The following is an 18582-nucleotide window of genomic DNA, read 5'->3' as shown; positions in this document are numbered from 1 at the left end:
TCATCCTTGTTTTCAAACACCTCCATGGCCTCGCCCCTCCCTATCTCTGTAACCTCGTCCAGCCCTAAAACCCTCCGAGATATCTTCACTCCTCCAATTCTGGCCTCTTACACATCCCCGGTTTTAATTGCGCCACCATTGGCGGCCGTGCCTTCAGCTGCCAAAGCCCCAAGCTCTGGAATTCCCTCCCTAAATCTCTCTGCCTCGCTACCTCTCTCTTCTCCTTTATGCGCTCCTTAAAACCTACCTGTTTGACCAAGCTTTTGGTTATCTGCCCTAATATCTCCTTATATGGCTCGGTATCAAATTTTGTTTGATAACGCTCCTGTGAAGTGCCTTGGGACGTTTTACTATGTTAAAGGCACTGTATAAATGCAAGCTGTTGTTGTTGATAGCTCTGGAAAACAATAGCAACAAGCCGATGCTTTTGAGTGAAGCTGTGGCCTCCAGATAAGTGTTTATGAAGCTACTGAAAGACACAGAGAGCATTATATAGGTAGGTTATTTTGATACATCTCCTTTTTAAATGTTTTTATTATGTTAAAAACATGATTTTAAACAGCCAGTTAGCAGGCTGTGGGGGAAAAGATAGATTTTTTTTCTAAATACTTTCTTTTATTAGTAGGTTCTTCTGACAGTTCATTCAGGGTTGATTGTTTCCACAATTCATTACTAGTTTCTTTTAGATAGTTTTCTAGCCTCCTTCCGTGCTTTTGATTTGTACATTTCCTCTGTCCTCAGTTCTGATTTGTTGTTGTCTTACCATGAGCCATTCAACAAGGTATGATGCCAGAGCGTGGCACTGGAGCTTAACACGAGAGCATGAGTCCTTATGTGTGACAGACAAGAAATGCATGCAGCTATGCCATTTAAAAATGCTTTCTACATAGACTAGTGGATCTCCTGTAGCATTGTTCAGAGGTTATGCTTTTAAAAAATTAATTCTCAGGTTATGCGCATCGCTTTCACTCAGAGGGTGGTGAATCTTTGAATTCTCTACCCCAGAGGGCAGTGGATGCTCAGTCGATGAGCACATTCAAGACTGAGATCGATAGATTTTTGGGCACTAAGGGAAGAAAGGGCTAAGGCAATAAAGTGGAGCTGATGTAGAAGTTCACCTATGATCTTATTAAATGATGGAGCAGGCTCGAGGGGCTGTAGGCCTACTCCTGCTCCTATTTCTTGTGTTCTTGTGCTAGCAAGGCTAGCATGCCCTTGAGAAGGTGGTGGTGAGACTTCTTCTTGAATCGCTGCAGTCCATGTGGTGAAGGTACTCTCACAGTGTTGTTAGGTAGGGAGTTTCAGGATTGTGACTCCGTCACAATGAAAGAATGGTGATATATGTCCAAGTCTGGATGGTGTGTGACTTGGAGGGGAACTTGCAGGTGATGGTGTTCCCATGCACCTGCTGCCTTTGTCCTGCTAGTTGGTGGAGGTCGTAGGTTTGGAAGGTGCTGTCAGAGAAGTCTTGGCGAGTTGCTACAGTGCATCCTGTGGAAAGTACACACTACAACCATGGTGCATCGGTAGTGGAAGGAGTGGATTTTAATGTGGTAGATGGGCTGCCGATCAAGCGGACTACTTTGTCCTGGATGGTGTTAAACTTCATGAGTGTTGTTGCAGCTGCACTCATCCAGGCAAGTGGAGAGTATTTCTTCACTGTAGGTGGTGAAAGACTTTGGGGAGTCAAGGGGTGAGCCACTCGCCACAGAATACCCAGCCTCTGATCTGCTCTAGTTGCCATGGGATGTGTGTGGCCGGTTCAGTTGAGTTCCTGCTCAATGGCGGCCCCTAGAATGTTGATGGTGGGGAATTTGGTGATGGTAATGGCCCAGTAATTCCAGGCACAACGCGTGAGTACGGACGGGGTACTCACACGTGTGCCCGGAGGAATTGCCGGTTTTCAGCATGCACAGCGCATGCGCTGAAAACCGGCATTTCCTGTCCTCTGACCCAAGGGGTTAAGAGGCAGAACGCGCGCGACTGCACAGGCAGCGTGCGCAGTGAAATTCCTTTTTTTTTCTCTCCAGAGTTGAGCGTGTGTAAAGGCCTCCGGTCTTTACGCATTGAAAAACCACACGTACGTACTTAGTTTTTCAGGTAAGTGGGCTTTTAGTACAATTGAGAATTTTTTTTCCACAGGTTTGTTATTTTTAAAGAATTTACAGTAAGGTAAGTTTAGTTTTAGTACCGATTAAAAAAAAAAAAATTTTTTTCAAATTTTAAAATTATTGTTTAAAATAGTTTTTAAGAGTTCTTTATTGTTCATTTAAGTAGTGCAATGTTTTTCTAAATTTTCTTTCAGGTTTAAGTAGTGTTTTGGGGCCAGGAGTTTTCATGAGTTTGACAGCGCTTTCTGTCAAACTCATGAATGAGTTTCCCCTCCCCTGATTGGCTGCACAGTGCTCACCTGATCCCAGCCGGCACATCGCACTAACTACGCTGCTGGATCAGGTTAGCACATCGCGCCGACATCTGAACCGGGCCAGTGACAGGAAATGCAAGCAGGCCCGGGCTTCAGATGTCGGCGCGCAGGGTGAGTGCAGATCGGGGGCTTGCACGCGCGGCAAGCACCCGATCCTAATTTCAGGGCCATTATCATTGAATGTCGTGGGATGTGGTTAGACCCTTGTAACCTCTCCATTTTACCACTTCCATCATGCCACTGGAAACTATTCTGAAAGGTATATTAAATGTGGAATATTGGATCTCTCTTTATATGGATGACAGATTGCTATACATAATTTGTATGTATCATAATACCCAAAGTGTTTTGTTTCTACCACCCTCCCTCAGCTGATGAATCAGTACTCCTTCATGTTGAAAACCACTTGGAAGAAGCAGAGGGACTTCAAAGTCCAGACTGGCTCCGTAGCACCACGACTGACCGAGCTGGCTGCACCCTGAAGGACATAGCTACCAGACTGGGCCTGCAGCAGGTGGTGAGAGAATCAACATGAGGGAAAAACCTACTTGATCTCCTACTCACCAATCTACCTGTCGCAGATGCACAACTTGTGCCAGAAATTGCTGAATCATCTCAACTCGGGCTTACACCTCACTTCTGTATTAATATTAGTAGTCTAGTTTCCCAGATCTAGTAAATGTTAACAATCATAGATTACAGATACCAGGTCATGATATGGATGGACTTAACTGGACCAGCCACATAAATACTGTGGCAACAAGAGCAGGTCAGAGGCTGGGTATTCTGCAGTGATTGTCTCACCTCCTGACTCCCCAAAGCCTTTCTACCATCTACAAGGCACAAGTAAGGAGTGTGATGGAATACTCTCCACTTGCCTGGATGAGTGCAGCTCCAACAACACTCAAGAAGCTAGACACCATCCAGGACAAAGCAGCCTGCTTGATTGGCACCCCATCCACCACCAGCGCAGTGTATTCAGGAGTTTCTTAGAACACTTTGTAGCTTTCAAAAGCTCTTACAATAATTTGTCCGTGACTACACAAACCACTCTGGGTACAGGTATGTTGTGTATCAGTAAAACAGGTTTATTAAGTATTACTTCTTTGTACTGGATGTTTAATGCTTAACAAGGAGATAGTCACAGTCTTGTTTGTTTGAGCCTTGGCATTCCTTCCGAGCGACTGTGGCGTGGTCTCTTTATCCTCTTGCTGTTTTGTGTTGACTGAAGCTCACTTCTCTGGTTTCTTGCTGTGTTCTGTCAACTGTAGCTCCTTCAACTCTGGTTCGCGCTGCCTTCAGTGTTCAAAATCTGTACCTTTATACACTTTTCCTTCCTTTGCCTACGTGACTGCAAGCAGCTATCTGACACCTAGTACATGTTTTATGATCTTGTTGATCCCACTCGGACTCGCTTTGTGCATATCAAAGTGCCTTTTATCTTTAGATATTCTCTTTCCAAAGACCATTTCCCAAGATGTTATCTAAACAATCTGTCCATTTTATAGTGGTATCACTGAGGGGTGCTCTCTCTTCTCCAACTCTTATCTCTTTTCTATCACATTACTGAATACCACATTCCTGATAGTCCCCATAAACTTAGCATTATATTCCATTACTTCATTAATTGAAAACAGAGCAAGTTTCAGTCAGGTTGACATAATTTCCCATCCTGCTTTTCTCTCAGCCATTCACCATTTTATACAGGCTTTTAACATACAATTTCACATATATAGTTATACAAAAATGTTTTACTAAATCATACAAATACACCTGTAAGATTAGGATCACAGGCCACACACAGATTATCCAAAGGGTTTTAGGAGGTGCAAGGCTTTTATTAAAGAGCTACAGTTTTAAAGCATAATCAGATATTACATATGGTTTAAGCTGAGTATAATAGACATACAACCCGTGACAGTAGAGAGCGATCTACGACTCCTGAATCAGAATGCCACAACCAGACAGACGGGGAGGCAGTACGGTGGTCTCGGATTGGGTACATTCCTGCAGTCTGCTGCAGCGGTCACTTCCGTTGGGTCATCCCTCGAGCTGTTGGAGGTGTTAGGCCGTCAGCCACCTCGGAGGCTAAATTTGACCAAGGTGTTAGGCCGTAGCCACCTCGGGGAAGCCTTCGCCCCTAACTGCCTGATTTCCTCTCTCGGTCGTCTATATTTATAGGTATTTCGGTGGGCTGGTAATCACCTGGTGTCAATCATTTGATCCCCCATCCTATTGTCCAATTGTGAAGCGGGAAGGCATCCCTCACCGTCCCTTTCTGCATGGCTGACAAGGCCTCCCTCTTATCTTTCTGAGGAATGTTTTGTTATGTTTCTTTAAGGACATTTTATGATTTTTCAACTCCATTTTTGTTTATTATCCCCCACCCTGTGTTGTTTTGCATTTTACGATTCCCTTATCACTTCTATTTGTCTTTTGATACTTGATATTCGACCTTGCTGGCATTTCTGCTATCTGTTCCTGGCTGCATGTTGTCAGTCTCTGTTCTAAGAATTAAAACCCATCTTTGAATCTAACAGCTATTTCTTACAATTCCCTTCTTTGAGAAGGAAATATCCTTATTGACTTCTCACAATCGGCTCTTAACTAATCTAGCTAGCTCTTATTGCTCTCTCAACTTGGGTGTTAGTTAGTAGGGAGTCTTGAAGATTTCTCCCTTTCTTACAGTCCATTCCTTTTAGGAGAAGGAGCAACCTCTGACCCCTTACTCAAATTCAATTCACTGTTCCGGTGTTCCAATTCTGCCCCGCCTGGGATATCCTCTGTTCTATCTTTCCTGATGTTACCCCGCCTGGGGTCTCCTCTACATTATTTTGGATCTTCTCTTTCAGTGTGCGCAATTAATTTGTTAGTGCTGGTTAGTCATGGGCATGAGTACCCAATTGGCTTATGTATCAAAGTCTTACTCCACACGTTACATATATCAAATACACTATCATTACAAGTTGGATAACTACCAGAGCGTGTGAAATAATACGAACGTAAGGGTGTGCTGATGTATTAAGCCCAATATCCCACCAGTGTGAGTTGTCCCCTATGCTGTCAATTTCAATATCTATTCACGAGTTGTCTTGCTCCAAAACATAAAAATGCTTTAGGGAGGAGTTCAGTCGCATCACGAGCTCAGTGAAGCCCTCAGACAACAGGGGAATGTAGTATCCGAATTGTGCCACATAATTGTGCAGCTCATACTTAAGTATCTCATTTACTGTCAGTTTCACTTGAGCATAGGTTTCGATATTATGTAAAATATGTTGATTGATGGGACGGGTCCTGTTAGACCCGTAAAGCATGGTAGTTGCGGTAGTAGTGACACAGGAGGCACCACCAAAGCCACCTCATACTGGATTCACACTGGTTTTTCCCATGCTCTGTTACCTACAAAACACAATTATTAGTCACAGTTAAATTCAGTCTTACAATCATTTCAAGCGACATTACAGTTTAACATCTAATCAACAAATCATGGACTTAAAAGATTCTCCAGATCTCTCTTTTACTCATATCCATCTTGTGGATAATTCTTACTAAACATGATTTCTCCTTAGCCCTCAATTGTCCCAATCCAGATTCCATGTAACTCTCCACTTCAACTTCAATTTCAATCCCTCTAACAGGTACCAATGTATTTAACTCCATTCTGATTGTTTCATTAATTAGATAGTTTCTCGATTGAGTATGCGTCAATGCTTTAAAGGTTGTCTCGCTCTCCTGAGCCACATTAACCATTTAATGTCTTGCTGTTGTCAAGTAACTGAGCAGACGGAGACCCGTTCTTCAGTGCAGATTCACCATACATTTGCGGATGGCAATTGCCTCGTAACAAATCACATTTGCACACTCATACCAGTATCTCAATATCGTGCCACACGTGCCATCCGATACAAGTCTTTCTCGGGCTTTCAGGTGATCTTATCAAAAGATTCTCTGAAGGTCTTTGTTCATCTTCCACCGCATGGTTCTGATGTCTTGGGTAGTGGCCAGGCTATCAAATTCAGTTTTCTTAAAAAGTTCATTATAGGCAGGGACACACATGTCTCCAAGAGAAAGCTATCAATTTACTGTTCTTAACTACACTTTCCTGACTTTCACTAGAAAGTTTGGAAAATTCTCAATTGGTGTAATTCTCCTGTTTCTATCTCACACCCACATCACTTCCTCTCTCCATTTTACACATCCCATTAATTACCATTCATATCTCATTCATGAGCCCTGGAGGAACTTTACTGTCCAGTACAATATTTAAGGTTGAAAACATAGAGCAAACATTCTCACTTGGTCCAAGTTATTAACACTTTTTATTATCATTATTTTAGAGGATCTTTTATTTTCCCAAAAGTAACCCAATATATAGTGCCCGAGTCCATTTTGTTATTACAAAAGTATCCCCAAATCCAAACAGCAGTACAGTTGAACTGACAGAAATGAAATTGAACATTGACAAAACCTGTCACTTTATCTTCCATTTCCAATTTCAGAAACGAGTAATTCCCAGGCTAGGTGGCTTACACAGTGTTTTAACATTAGGGACAGAAGTGCTGCAATTAGTTTACAAGGTTACTTCCATATAACAAAAGAAAAAAGAGACTCCATTGTGACTCTTAGAGCCCAAGGGGTTAATTTATCAAATCATAATTTTCCTTCTGTCACTGTGGGGAAATATTAACTTAAAATTAAGAAACTTATATTTAATAACGTCCAATATCTTTAAATTTCATACTAAAGTTGTTGCTCGATGAACTTAAACAGCTGTCAGTGGAAAGAGTTAACTCCTTTGCAGGTTTTTAAGAAGGTGGAGCGAAACATTGTCAGGCGCACACAATTGCGTCACTTCACGTAAATTTTAAAAAACTTTCCCGATCGAAAAAGACAGTTGTGTTTTCACACTTTAACTAAACACGAACAGAACAGATAAAACAAAACAAACTAGCACATGCTTGCAGAACCAGTAAATTACGTCATATTTCTTATTGTCCTTTCTTCAAATGTCTTTTCAAAATACTGTAAAAACATTGAATATAACTGGAGAAAAATTAGTTTTTCACATTTAAGCAAATCAAATCAAACTGCTTTGGAAGATTTCACCATAGCAACCGCGACTCCAGGGTTAAATGTTAGACTGAAACTTAATCTTTTGTTAAACAAACTTTTTGTTGCTCTTCTCAGTTTTTACACACCAGCTTAACTTAAATTGTAGTTCAAAGTTTTTTCCCCCAATTATTGTGGCACAATCTTATTCGCACATTCTTAAAACTTCCAAAATCCAAGACAAGACAAAAGTTTAACGCTTTTAATATAGAGAAGTGGGTGGAGCTAAACCACACATAACAGAATCTTTCTTTTAAAGACAGACTTTTCAGACAAAAGAAATACTGTAACTTCTTAAACATTGATAGTCAGGAAAACATTCACACTTTAACACACATTTTCATACAAACTGAAATTCCAGCATTTTTTAAGGTTCCTTTCACTCAGCAAATCTTGTGTTTTATTTGTCTCGGCACAGACATTAATAACTTCCATGTCGGTAAAGCTTTAAATTTCTCTTTAGTTTCTCTTTTTAAATCGGTGTCTCAGCAGTTTTTCCTGGCTTTCCAAATCCTTGTTTTTTCCCTTCCTTTGCTGAGTTTTCAGATTGGTTAGCTTGCAAATTAGATATTTTTCCTTCTTTATCTCTCCCTCTCTCTCCTGCACTTTATGCTTTACCTCCTTCAGGTTATCTATCAACTGTTCCCGGTGATATGCCAATGCCATTGTATTTCTGGTTTTACCTTTCAACAAGCTCTTTACCGCTCCCTTCTTTCAGAGAGAATAAAACACTATACTCAGTCTAAGCAACGATCACGTGCATTTGACCGAGTCCCTCCGGTCACCCCGATTGGAACCTTACAGCTCCTAACTCTGTGGTCCCACTTCTGACACGACTGTAAGATTAGGATCACAGGCCACACACAGATTACCCAAAGGGTTTTAGGAGTTGCAAGGCTTTTATTAAAGAGCTACAGTTTTAAAGCATAATCAGATATTACATATGGTTTAAGCTGAGTATAATAGACATACAAGTGACAGTAGAGAGCGATCTATGACTCCCGAATCGGAATGCCACGTCTGGACGAACGGGGAGGCAGTGCGGTGGTCTTGGATTGGGTGGATTCCTGCAGTCTGCTGCAGCGGTCACTTCTGTTGGGTCATCCCTCGAGCTGTTGGAGGTGTTAGGCCGTCAGCCACCTCAGAGGCTAAACTTGACCAAGGTGTTAGGCCGTAGTCACCTTGGGAAAGCCTTCGCCCCCTAACTGCCTGATTTCCTCTCTCGGTCATCTATATTTATAGTTATTTCGGTGGGCTGATAATCACCTGGTGTCAATCATTTGATCCCCCATCCTATTGTCCAATTGTGGTCCCTCGCCGTCCCTTTCTGCATGACTCACAAGCCCTCCCTCTTATCTTTCTGAGGAATGTTTTGTTATGTTTCTTTAAAGGACATTTTATGACTTTTCAGCTCCATTTTTTGTCTATTATCCCCCGCCCTGTGTTGTTTTGCATTTTACGATTCCCTTATCACTTCTATTTGTCTTTTGATACTTGATATTCGATCTTGCAGGCATTTCTGCTATCTGTTCCCAGCTGCATGTTGTCAGTCTCTGTTCTAAGAATTAAAACCCATCTTTAAATCTAACAGCTATTTCTTACACACCCTATCCTACAACTATGTTGTGGAACCAACCAGGAAACAGGCTATTTTAGATCTGGTAATGTGTAATGAGACAGGATTAATGATCTCATAGTAAAGGATCCTCTAGGGAAGAGTGATCATAACATGATAGAATTTCACATTCAGTTTGAGGGTGAGAAACCTGGGTCTGAAACTAGTGTCTTAATAAACTTAAATAAAGGCAATTACAAGGGTATGATGACAGAGTTGGCTAAAGTGGATTGGGAAAATAGATTAAAAGGTAAGAATTAGATAAGCAGTGGCAGACTTTTAAGGAGCTATTTCATAACTCTCAACAAAGATATATTCCAGTGAGAAAGAAAGACTCTACAAGAAGGATGAACGATCCATGGTTTACTAAGGAAGTTAAGGAGGATATCAAATTGAAAGAAAAGGCATACAATGTTGTGAAGATTAGTGGTAGGCCAGAAGATTGGGAAATTTTTAGAAACTTGCAAAGGTTGACTAAAAAGAGGGAGAAAATAGATTATGAGAGAAAACTAGCAAGAAATATAAAAACAGACAGTAAGGGCTTCTACAAGTACATAAGAAGGAAGAGAGTAGCTAAAATAAACGTTGGTCCCTTAGAGGATGAGACTGGGGAATTAATAATGGGAAACAAGGAAATGGCAGAGACTTTGAACAAATATTTTGTGTTTCTCTTCACAGTAGAAGACACTAAAAGCATCCCAATAATAGTAGAAAATCAAGGGGCAAAAGGGAGGGAGGAACTTATCACCAGAGAAACAGTGCCAGGCAAACTAATGGGACTAAAAGCCGAGACGTCCCCTGGACCTGATGGCCTGCATCCTAGGGTCTTAAAAGAAGTGGTGGATGATAGTGGATGCATTGGTTGTAATCTTCCAAATTTCCCTAGATTTAGGAAAAGTCCCAGCGGATTAGTAAACCTCAAATGTAATGCCCATATTCAAGAAGGGAGGGAGACAGAAAGCAGGAAACTCTAGGCCAGTTAGCCTAACATCTGTCATTGGGATAATGCTGGAATCCATTATTAAGGAAGTAGTAGCAGGACATTTAGAAAATCATAATAAAACCAAGTTGACTCTGCTTGATTGTATGAAAGGGAAATCGTGTTTGACAAATTTATTAGAGTTCTTTGAGGATGTAATGAGCAGGGTGGATAAAGGGGAACCAGTAGATGTAGTGTATTTGGATTTCCAAAAGGCATTCGATAAGATGCCACATAAAATGTTACTCCACAAGAGCTCATAGTGTTGGGGGTAATATATCAGCATATAACTAACAGAAAAGAGAGTCGGGATAAATGGGTCATTTTCAGGTTGGCAAACTGTAACTGGTGGGGTGCCACAGGGATCAGTGCTGGGGCCTCAACTATTTACAATCTATATTAATGACTTGGATGAAGGGAACGAGTGTACTGTAGCCAAATTTGCTGATGATACAAAGATAGGTGGGAAAGCAAGCTGTGAGGTGGACACAAAGGGTCTGCAAAGTGACATAGATAGGTTAAGTAAGAGGGCAAAAAATTGGCAGATGGAGTACAATGTGGGAAAATGAGGTTACCCACTTTGGTAGGAAGAATAGAAAATCAAAATATTATTTAAATGGAGAGACACTACAGAATGCTGCAGTACAGAGGGATCAGGGTGTCCTCGAACATGAAACACAAAAAGTTAGCATGCAGGTACAGCAAGTAATTAGGAAGGCAAATGGAATGTTGGCCTTTATTGCAAGGGGGATGGAGTATAAAATTAGGGAAGTCTTGCTACAACTGTTCAGGGTATTGGCGAGACCACACCTAGAGTACAATCTATATTAGGCTCGAGTGGCTGAATGGTCTACTTCTGCTCCTATTTCTTATGTTCTAACGTCCATTCCTGGTCCCCATGATAGGTGATATTATAAATGTTTCATTCTCAACAAGCTCCATTTCAAAACTGCAGTCGCCATTCACCTCCTTAAAACATTCATCCTCGACCCTTCTGTCCTCAGTAATTACTGCTTCATCTCCAACCTCCCTTTCTCATCCAAGATCCTTGAATCTTTCCTGCAACTCTGTGTGTGAATTGCTCTAATCCAGTTTTTGCCCCTTCCACAGCACCAAAATGGTCCTAACCAAAATCACGAATGATAATATATTTGACTGTAATCATGATGCATTATCACTCCTTGTTCTATCGGCAGCCTTCAACATGGTTGATAACACCATCCTCCTCCGATGCTTCCAGCTTTGCCAGACTACCATCACTTAGTTCCACTCTTACCTATCAAATAGTAGACAGAGCATTTCCAGTAACAGCTTCTCTTCCCACGCAATCACTTCTAGAGTTTTCCCAAAGATCCATCCTTGCTCTCATCCTCTTCCTCGTCTACATTCTTTCTCTCAGTGACATCATACACAGATATGGGTCCATTTCAACATATATATGCTTTTCTCCATCTCCAATCTGGACTTCCCCACTGCCTACATGCACATGTAAGACTGCTTATCTGACATTCACTTTTGGATGAGTCTTAACTTCCTCCAGCTAAACACTGGGAAGTCCAAAATCATGGTCTTTAGCTCCTGACGAAAGTCTGCTCCCTCACCACTGATTCCATCCCCCTCCATAGCGACCATCTCAGGCAGCACCAGACTGTTTGCAATCACAGTACCCTGTTTGACCTCAAGCTGAGTTTCCGACCCCATTTCCTTTCAATCATAAAGACCGCCTACTTTTACCTTCACGACGTTGCCTATCTTTGCCTCTACCTCGGCCTCTCAAAACTTTGTATATGTCTTTGTCATCTCCAGACTTGATTACTCCAATGCTCTGCTTGTTGGTCTGCCACTCTCCAGCATCCAGCGCTGCTGATATCATGTCTCACACCAAGTTATGCTAGCCCATTACCTCTGTATTCGCTGGCCTACATTGGTTCCTGGTCCCCCGACTTCTCAAAGTTAAAAATCTCATTCTTGTCTTTAAATCACTCTATGGTCTGGCCTCTTCCCATTTCTGTAACCTCCTCCAGCCCTGCAACCACCAAGTCCTCAAACTCTCCTTTTCTGATTCTGGCCTCTTGTGCATTCCCCTTCTCTTTCTCCTCACATTTGCAGCTGTGCCATCAGTCAATTTGGTGGAATTTCTCTCCCGGAACTCCTCCACCTCCCTCTCTCCTTTAAGACTCTCTTTAAAATCAACCTCTTTCGTCAAGCTTTTGGTACCCCTTCCCCCCCAAAAACTATTCTTCTTTGGCTCAGCATCCATTTTCTTCATGCCTCCATGAAACACCTTAGGACATTTTTCTACTTTAAACATGGACTTTGTTACTTTCACACATCGTAGGCTTAGAAATCAGGGCCATTCTTAAAAGTTAGCTTTTGGGGGCTGTCTCAGCTGTTACGAGGCTTTGGTCAGCTGTTATTTGTTTTCTAGGTTGGCATGTACGTGTCTGGTTTTGGACTGGACAGTGATTTCCAGCAGGCTGTTTGTAAAATTTATAAAATGAAGCACATATCCAAAGTTAATTTACTTCTGTGGTAATGTGTTATCTCTGGTTTGGCTTCACGTCGCTGGTGATAATGCGCTTCCCAATCTCCCAACATTTGATGATAGTGCTGGATTGCCGAGGAATCTCCTGGAATGGGCCATGGATCTCCCAAACGCACCTGCTAGCAGCCCCAGAGATCTTTGCACCTTAATTTTTGGCTACAGCAGTGCCCCTCACTCCATGACGTCACCTGCTGCAGACAGCCGGGATTAATCGGGAGTGGGGGGCTCGAGAGCTGGGGGAGGTTTCAGACACTCGGGGGGGGGGGGGGTAGAAACGCTGGCTTGAGACTCAGGAGACTGGGAAACCAGGATCAGGAGAGAGAATGGGGGACCAGGGAATGGGGACATGGGGAACGAGGGAGACTGGGGAATGGAGCGTTGAGGGAGACTGGGGAATGGAGCGTTGGGGGAGAGAGGGAGACTGGGGAATGGGGGTCGGAGAGAGAGGTACCTGTGAATGGGAGTCGGAGAGAGAGGTACCTGTGAATGGGAGTTGGTGAAGCCTGGGGAATGGGTTTCAGGGCAAAGAGGGAGACTGGGGAATGTGGGTGGGGATGGGAGGCCAGGGAGAGGGGAAAACTGGGGATCAAAGGGATTGGGACTCAAGCGGGGAGAAGAGAGGGAGACTGGGGAATAGGGTGTGGGTGAATTTTCTGCAGAGCCGGGAGCAGCAGCAGAAACCTGGTGAATGGGAGCAGCACCAAGACAGGTATGATAATGACCAGATAATCTGTTTTTGTTATATTGGTTGAGGGATACATATTGGCCAGGAGCAGCCATTAAAAGGGTGACTGAAATCTGGGGATTTTACTGTGGGTAAACAATGAAAGATTATTTCCATTGGTATATGATGGGAACAAGGGATTGGCAGCCAAGGATTCTCACTGGAAGAACCAAAGGAGAAGGAAGGTTCATGAACTGAGGGTTATTAGATCATGGGATGCTTCACCACAGATGCAGGGAGAGAACATAATTTAAAAGGGAATGGGATAAATATTTGATAAGGAGGAATATAAAAGGATCTGAGGGGAATTGGGTCATAGGAGAGAGCGCCAGCACTGGCACAGGAATCAGGGGGCCGAAAGGCCTCGTTTTGTGCTATAATTTCTCGTTTTGTGCTATAATTTCTATCATTCAGCTGTGGCTCAGTTAGTAGCACACTCGGCTTGGAATCAGAAAGCTGTGGGATCAAATCCCACCCCAGGGACTTGAGCATATAAATCTAGGCTGACACTCCAGTGCAGTGCTGCACTGTTGGAGGTGCCGTCTTTTGGATGAGACATTAAACTGAGGCCCCGTCTGCTCTCTCAGGTGGATGTAAAAGACTCTATGGCACTATTTCGAAGAAGAGTAGGGGAGTATAAACAGGTCCTGTAACCAAGTTTGAACCTCGGAAGGTTACACCTGCGAAAGAGATACGGCCTAGGGTGATGGAAAAGTAACACACTCACAGATGGTTAAAAAGTGTTTGATAGTTCATGAAATTCTAAAACTGTTTACAGTCTAAAGATTTGATTTACAGCTTAATCAGGAGGTGTAAAACTGAAGTTATTGATAAGAAAGAAAGACTTGCATTTATATAGCGCCTTTCATTACCTCAGGACGTTCCAACGTGCTTTGCAGCCAATGAAGTACTCTTGAAGTGTAGTCACTGTTGTAACGTAGGAAACACGGCAGCCAATTTTGTACACAGCAAGCTCCCACAAACATCAATGTGATAATCACCAGATAATCTGTTTTCGCTATGTTGATTGAGGGATAAATATTGGCCAGGACACCGGGGATAACTCCCCTGCTCTTCTTCGAAATAGTGCCATAGGATCTTTTACATCCACCTGAGAGCACAGACGGGTCCTCAGTTTAACGTTTCATCCGAAAGACGGCACCTCCTACAGTGCAGCACTCCCTCAATACTGCACTGGAGTGTCAGCCTAGATTTGTGTGCTCAAGTCTCTGGAGTGGGACATGAACCCACAACCTTCTGACTCAGAGGCAAAAGTGCTACCCACTGAACCACAGCTAACACTGGAAAGGTGGCAGGAAAGGGTTGCAGTCATCAGACACAAATGGCTGCATGCAAAGTGTAAAAATCCTGAGAAATCTCCATTTCAGATTCCCCCTACTAACTAACATGGACTAAATCAACTGATTCTATTACTAACTGTAGTTTAAAGATTTCATTATGTTATTACTGCACTTATAATCATAATTGTAAACCCTGTTGTAATATGCCCTGGGTAGATCCGGTTAGATTTTTTAAATGGAAGAGGCATTGGGCCTGCTTGACCAAATTAAAAATGCAGACTTCAACAAGCTTTGTTAGCGACAGTCAGTCTGTGAGAAAAGCTGAAAGAATTAATAGAATTGCAGAGACTCATAAGAGGCAGGGACTGTAAGATTGTTATGAATTACATGTTAGTTGTTTTTTTTTAAATACTTGTTTTTATATCTTATAGCCATTAATATCTTATCAGTAATAGATCTATAATTGTGTATAATGATTAAATGTAGAGGTTTCTAATCATTAACTGCTTGCAATGATAACCTAATTATGTATAACATGTAACCCTTTTTCCTATGCTTAAAAGTCTGTGAGTAGGTTTTAACCAGACATCCTGGGGTGAGAAAGAGATTGCCATGGTCGAATAGACTGCAGTTAGCCTGGGAACCAAGGTTAGCTGCAGTTGCCATCATGTTGGAATGTTACAACATCCGCAGTAAATTAAAATCAAAGGCCAAGAGCAAGGGCTGTATCTCAACCTATGGAGACATGTTCCTTTTGTGTTGCCATACCTACCCCAGATGAGTCTTGATGGTCAAAAACAGATGATGCAAGGATGTCATAAGACTAAAAACCTGTGTAAGCCAGGGTGTTATGAATGCGGCATCTTTATGATTGGATTTTGGGTGTTACTCCCCTACTCTTTGAAATAGTGCCATGGGATCTATTACATCCACCTGAGCATCTGAAAGACGGCACCTTGGACAGTGCAGCACTCCCTCAGCACTGCAGCATCAGCCTAGATTTATGTGGAACCCACAACCTTCTGACTCAGAGGCGAGTGTGCTGCCCACTGAGCCACAGCTGATACAGGAGACCCCCCCGCAAAGAAAATCAGAAACAGCAGTTCAGGACTATGCGGTTGACCGCACAAACTTACATCAGCAGAGCTGAAGTGCACGCACCCAACCTCGGAAAGGCGGCCAGTGCGCGCAATGCTGGCTCTGGTCCGGCGGCGGCGTCATCGGCTGACGGGCGTACAGGAAGCGGCGGCTCCACCTGGGGAACGGGAACTCACCTCTGAGCGGCAGCGGTCGACAACATGCTTCAGAACTCGTCCCCAAAGAGCAGCAGGCAGGCCGGTGAGTGAGTGAGGCCATTTCTGCTCCCCAATCACAGCACCGAGCACAGCGCGCGCGGGGGAAACAGCTGACCACGGTCGGACTCGCAGAAGTTTCTCGATCGCCTGCCTTTGTGAAGTGTTGCGGGGCGGGCGGTGGGGTGAGGCCTGGGGGAGATGGAAAACCTGCCATTGGTTCCGTGACCAGCGAGACATGTTTGAGTTTTCTTCACTTCAAAGGGGAAAATCACGAGAAAACATGGACCGCATTCTTGGACAAAAAAAATTAACTTGTCATCTTACGCACTTTTCCTGAGGTGCCCAGCTTGTTTAATTGTGGAGGAGGGGTGGCCATCGGGCGTCAGTGTTTTCCTGAATTTAAATAAAATGTAGTTTTAAATGTAGGGGGTGCTGCAATTTCCACTTACAAAGCATATGGTCAGTTTGCTCCTTTTTATAAGAGGAGTGTAACACAGTGGACCGGATTTTGCGATCAGCAGCGAACGAGTGGCGTGGTGTGGCACACTCGCCGTTTATCACTTGCCCCTAGACTTTCTGTGGGCTTTTTGCACTGAAACTTGCAGCTATTAGTGAGTCAAAACAGCGCGGCGCCCTCTAGAGGGGAATGGGGACCTGTGTGAGCATGGCAAGGAACTGTGCATCTCCTTAACCAATCAGATTGAAGAATCCTTACTGAGACACGCAGCGTCTAAACCTGGAAGTGTAAATTAGAACGGGGTTCTCAAGCTTTTTGCTTCTGAGGCCCCTCTCCCGTGTTATAGAAACATAGAAGATAGGAGCAGGAGTAGGCCATTCGGCCCCTTGAGCCTGCTCCGCCATTCAATGCGATCATGGCTGATCATCCAATTTCAGTACCCTGTCCTTGCTTTCTCCCCATACCCCTTGATCCCTTTAGCCTTAAGAAATATATCCAACTCCTTGAATATATTTAATGAATTGGCCTCTACTGCCTTCTGTGGTAGAGAATTCCACAGGTTCACCACTCTCTGGTGTAATGATCAGTAACATGTCATTCTAGAATGGTACACTAGGTGGAGCTGTATGTTTAGTAAGGGGCTACCCACAAGGCAGTAGTCAAGATGGATGCCTGTACACTAGTCCACATGGCTGAATGAATGACTAGCTCAAGCTAGCTGTTCATAATGAAAATGTCTATTTATTTATGAATATAACATCTGGGTGAAGAAATTCCTCCTCATTTCTGTCCTAAATGGCTTACCCCTTATCCTTAGACTGTGACCCTGGGTTCTGGACTCCTGCCATCGGGAACGTCCTCCCTGCATCTAGTCTGTCCAGTCCTGTCAGAATTTTATAAGTTTCAATGAGAATGTTATAAACATTCCACGGGCCCCCGTAACACAACACAAGCATTTTTTCTGCATTCTCTCAGCACTACTCCCACTCACCATGTTACTGCTGCTATCCTGGTATTGCAGAAAATACTGGTCCCCAGGGCTCGCAGGTGAAGAATGAATGAGCAAAGGGCAGCCAGCACCCTTGTAACTATACTACAGGGCGAGTCAACACTTTGAAGACAGCCGGAGAGAAAATGGGGGAAAAAAATTACAGTGCAGAATATTTAAATGAGTTTGCAAACTGTTTCAGTTTAGCTGGTAATAAATGTCAATCCTAATAGTTTCCTTATGTTGACATATTCCACTCTTCTTCCTCCACGAAGACAGCGACTCACTGTTTGACCCCAGCAGCTCCTTTCCTCCTGGCAGCTGCCGCCTATTTCCTTGCCCCTTCATCATTTGGTTGACAATCGCGACCGCGCGAATAACAACAATGGGGCAGTAATTCCTCCCCAAACGCGTGAGTACGGAAGGGGTACTCACGCGTCTGGCTGGAGGAAATGCCGGTTTTCAGCATGCACAGCGCATGCGCTGAAAACCGGCATTTCCTCTCCTCTAACCCAAGAGGTGAAGAGGCTAGCGCGTGCGCTGTAGGGGGCAGCGCGTGCGTCTTGGATTTCCTCTGTTTTGGGGGATTTGCGCATGTGTAAAGGCCTCCGGTCTTTACGTTTGTAAAAAGCACACGTAAGTATTTATTTTTACAGGTAAGTGGTGTTTTAGTGCAATTTAGAATTTTTTTTCCACAGGTTTATTATTTTAAAGAATCTACAATAAGGTAAGTTTAGTTTTAGACCCTTTTCATTAAAAATTTATTTTTTTCAAAAAAAAATTATTGTTTAAATTATTTTTTTAAACTTATTTATACTTAATTTAATGATTGGGATTTTTTTTAAATTTTATTTAAAGTTTAAGTAGTGTTTTGGGGTGCAGTACTTCTCATGAGTTTGACAGTTCTTACTCTCAAACTTATGAATGAAGTTTCCCCTCCCCTGATTGGCTGAACAGTGCTCACCTGATCCCAGCCGGCACATCGCACTAACTACGCCGCTGGGTCAGGTTAGCACAGCGCGCCGACATCAGAACCGGGCCACTGACAGGAAATCCACTGCGGGCCAGGTTTCAGATGTCGGCGCGCCGGGTAAGTGCACATCGGGGGCTTGCACGCACGGCAAGCCCCCGACACCAAGTTCTA

At 43.3% G+C, this 18582-nt stretch overlaps 1 protein-coding gene and 1 long non-coding RNA gene across 3 annotated transcripts in view; one reads left to right on the top strand and one right to left on the bottom strand.

Moving 5' to 3' along the window:
• Nucleotides 1-3492: 3492 nt before the first annotated feature.
• LOC147110644 (uncharacterized) lies at nucleotides 3493-16321 on the bottom strand. The gene is made up of 2 exons (XR_015079964.1): nucleotides 15835-16321; nucleotides 3493-5824 (listed from the first exon to the last, which is right to left on the bottom strand). It is a non-coding gene; the product is annotated as an uncharacterized LOC147110644 (long non-coding RNA).
• Nucleotides 15793-18582, top strand: part of tmc7 (transmembrane channel like 7) — a 62264-nt gene continuing 59474 nt past the window's right edge. The window contains exon 1 of one of the 2 annotated variants that reach the window (XR_015079963.1): nucleotides 15793-16036. Coding sequence is in view for 1 of the 2 variants with exons in the window: in XM_086000828.1 (XP_085856954.1) it covers nucleotides 15997-16036 (40 nt within the window). In the remaining variant the exon portion in view is untranslated. The remainder of the gene's footprint in view (nucleotides 16037-18582) is intronic. The other variant, XM_086000828.1, reaches the window with a different exon arrangement.

Source organism: Somniosus microcephalus, chromosome 11 (assembly GCF_052327205.1).
Source record: "Somniosus microcephalus isolate GS21.2 chromosome 11, FLI_Smic_1.0, whole genome shotgun sequence".
NCBI lineage: Eukaryota > Metazoa > Chordata > Chondrichthyes > Squaliformes > Somniosidae > Somniosus > Somniosus microcephalus.
Note: the sequence above shows the minus strand (reverse complement) of the source record. Positions and strands in the feature narration are given on the sequence as shown.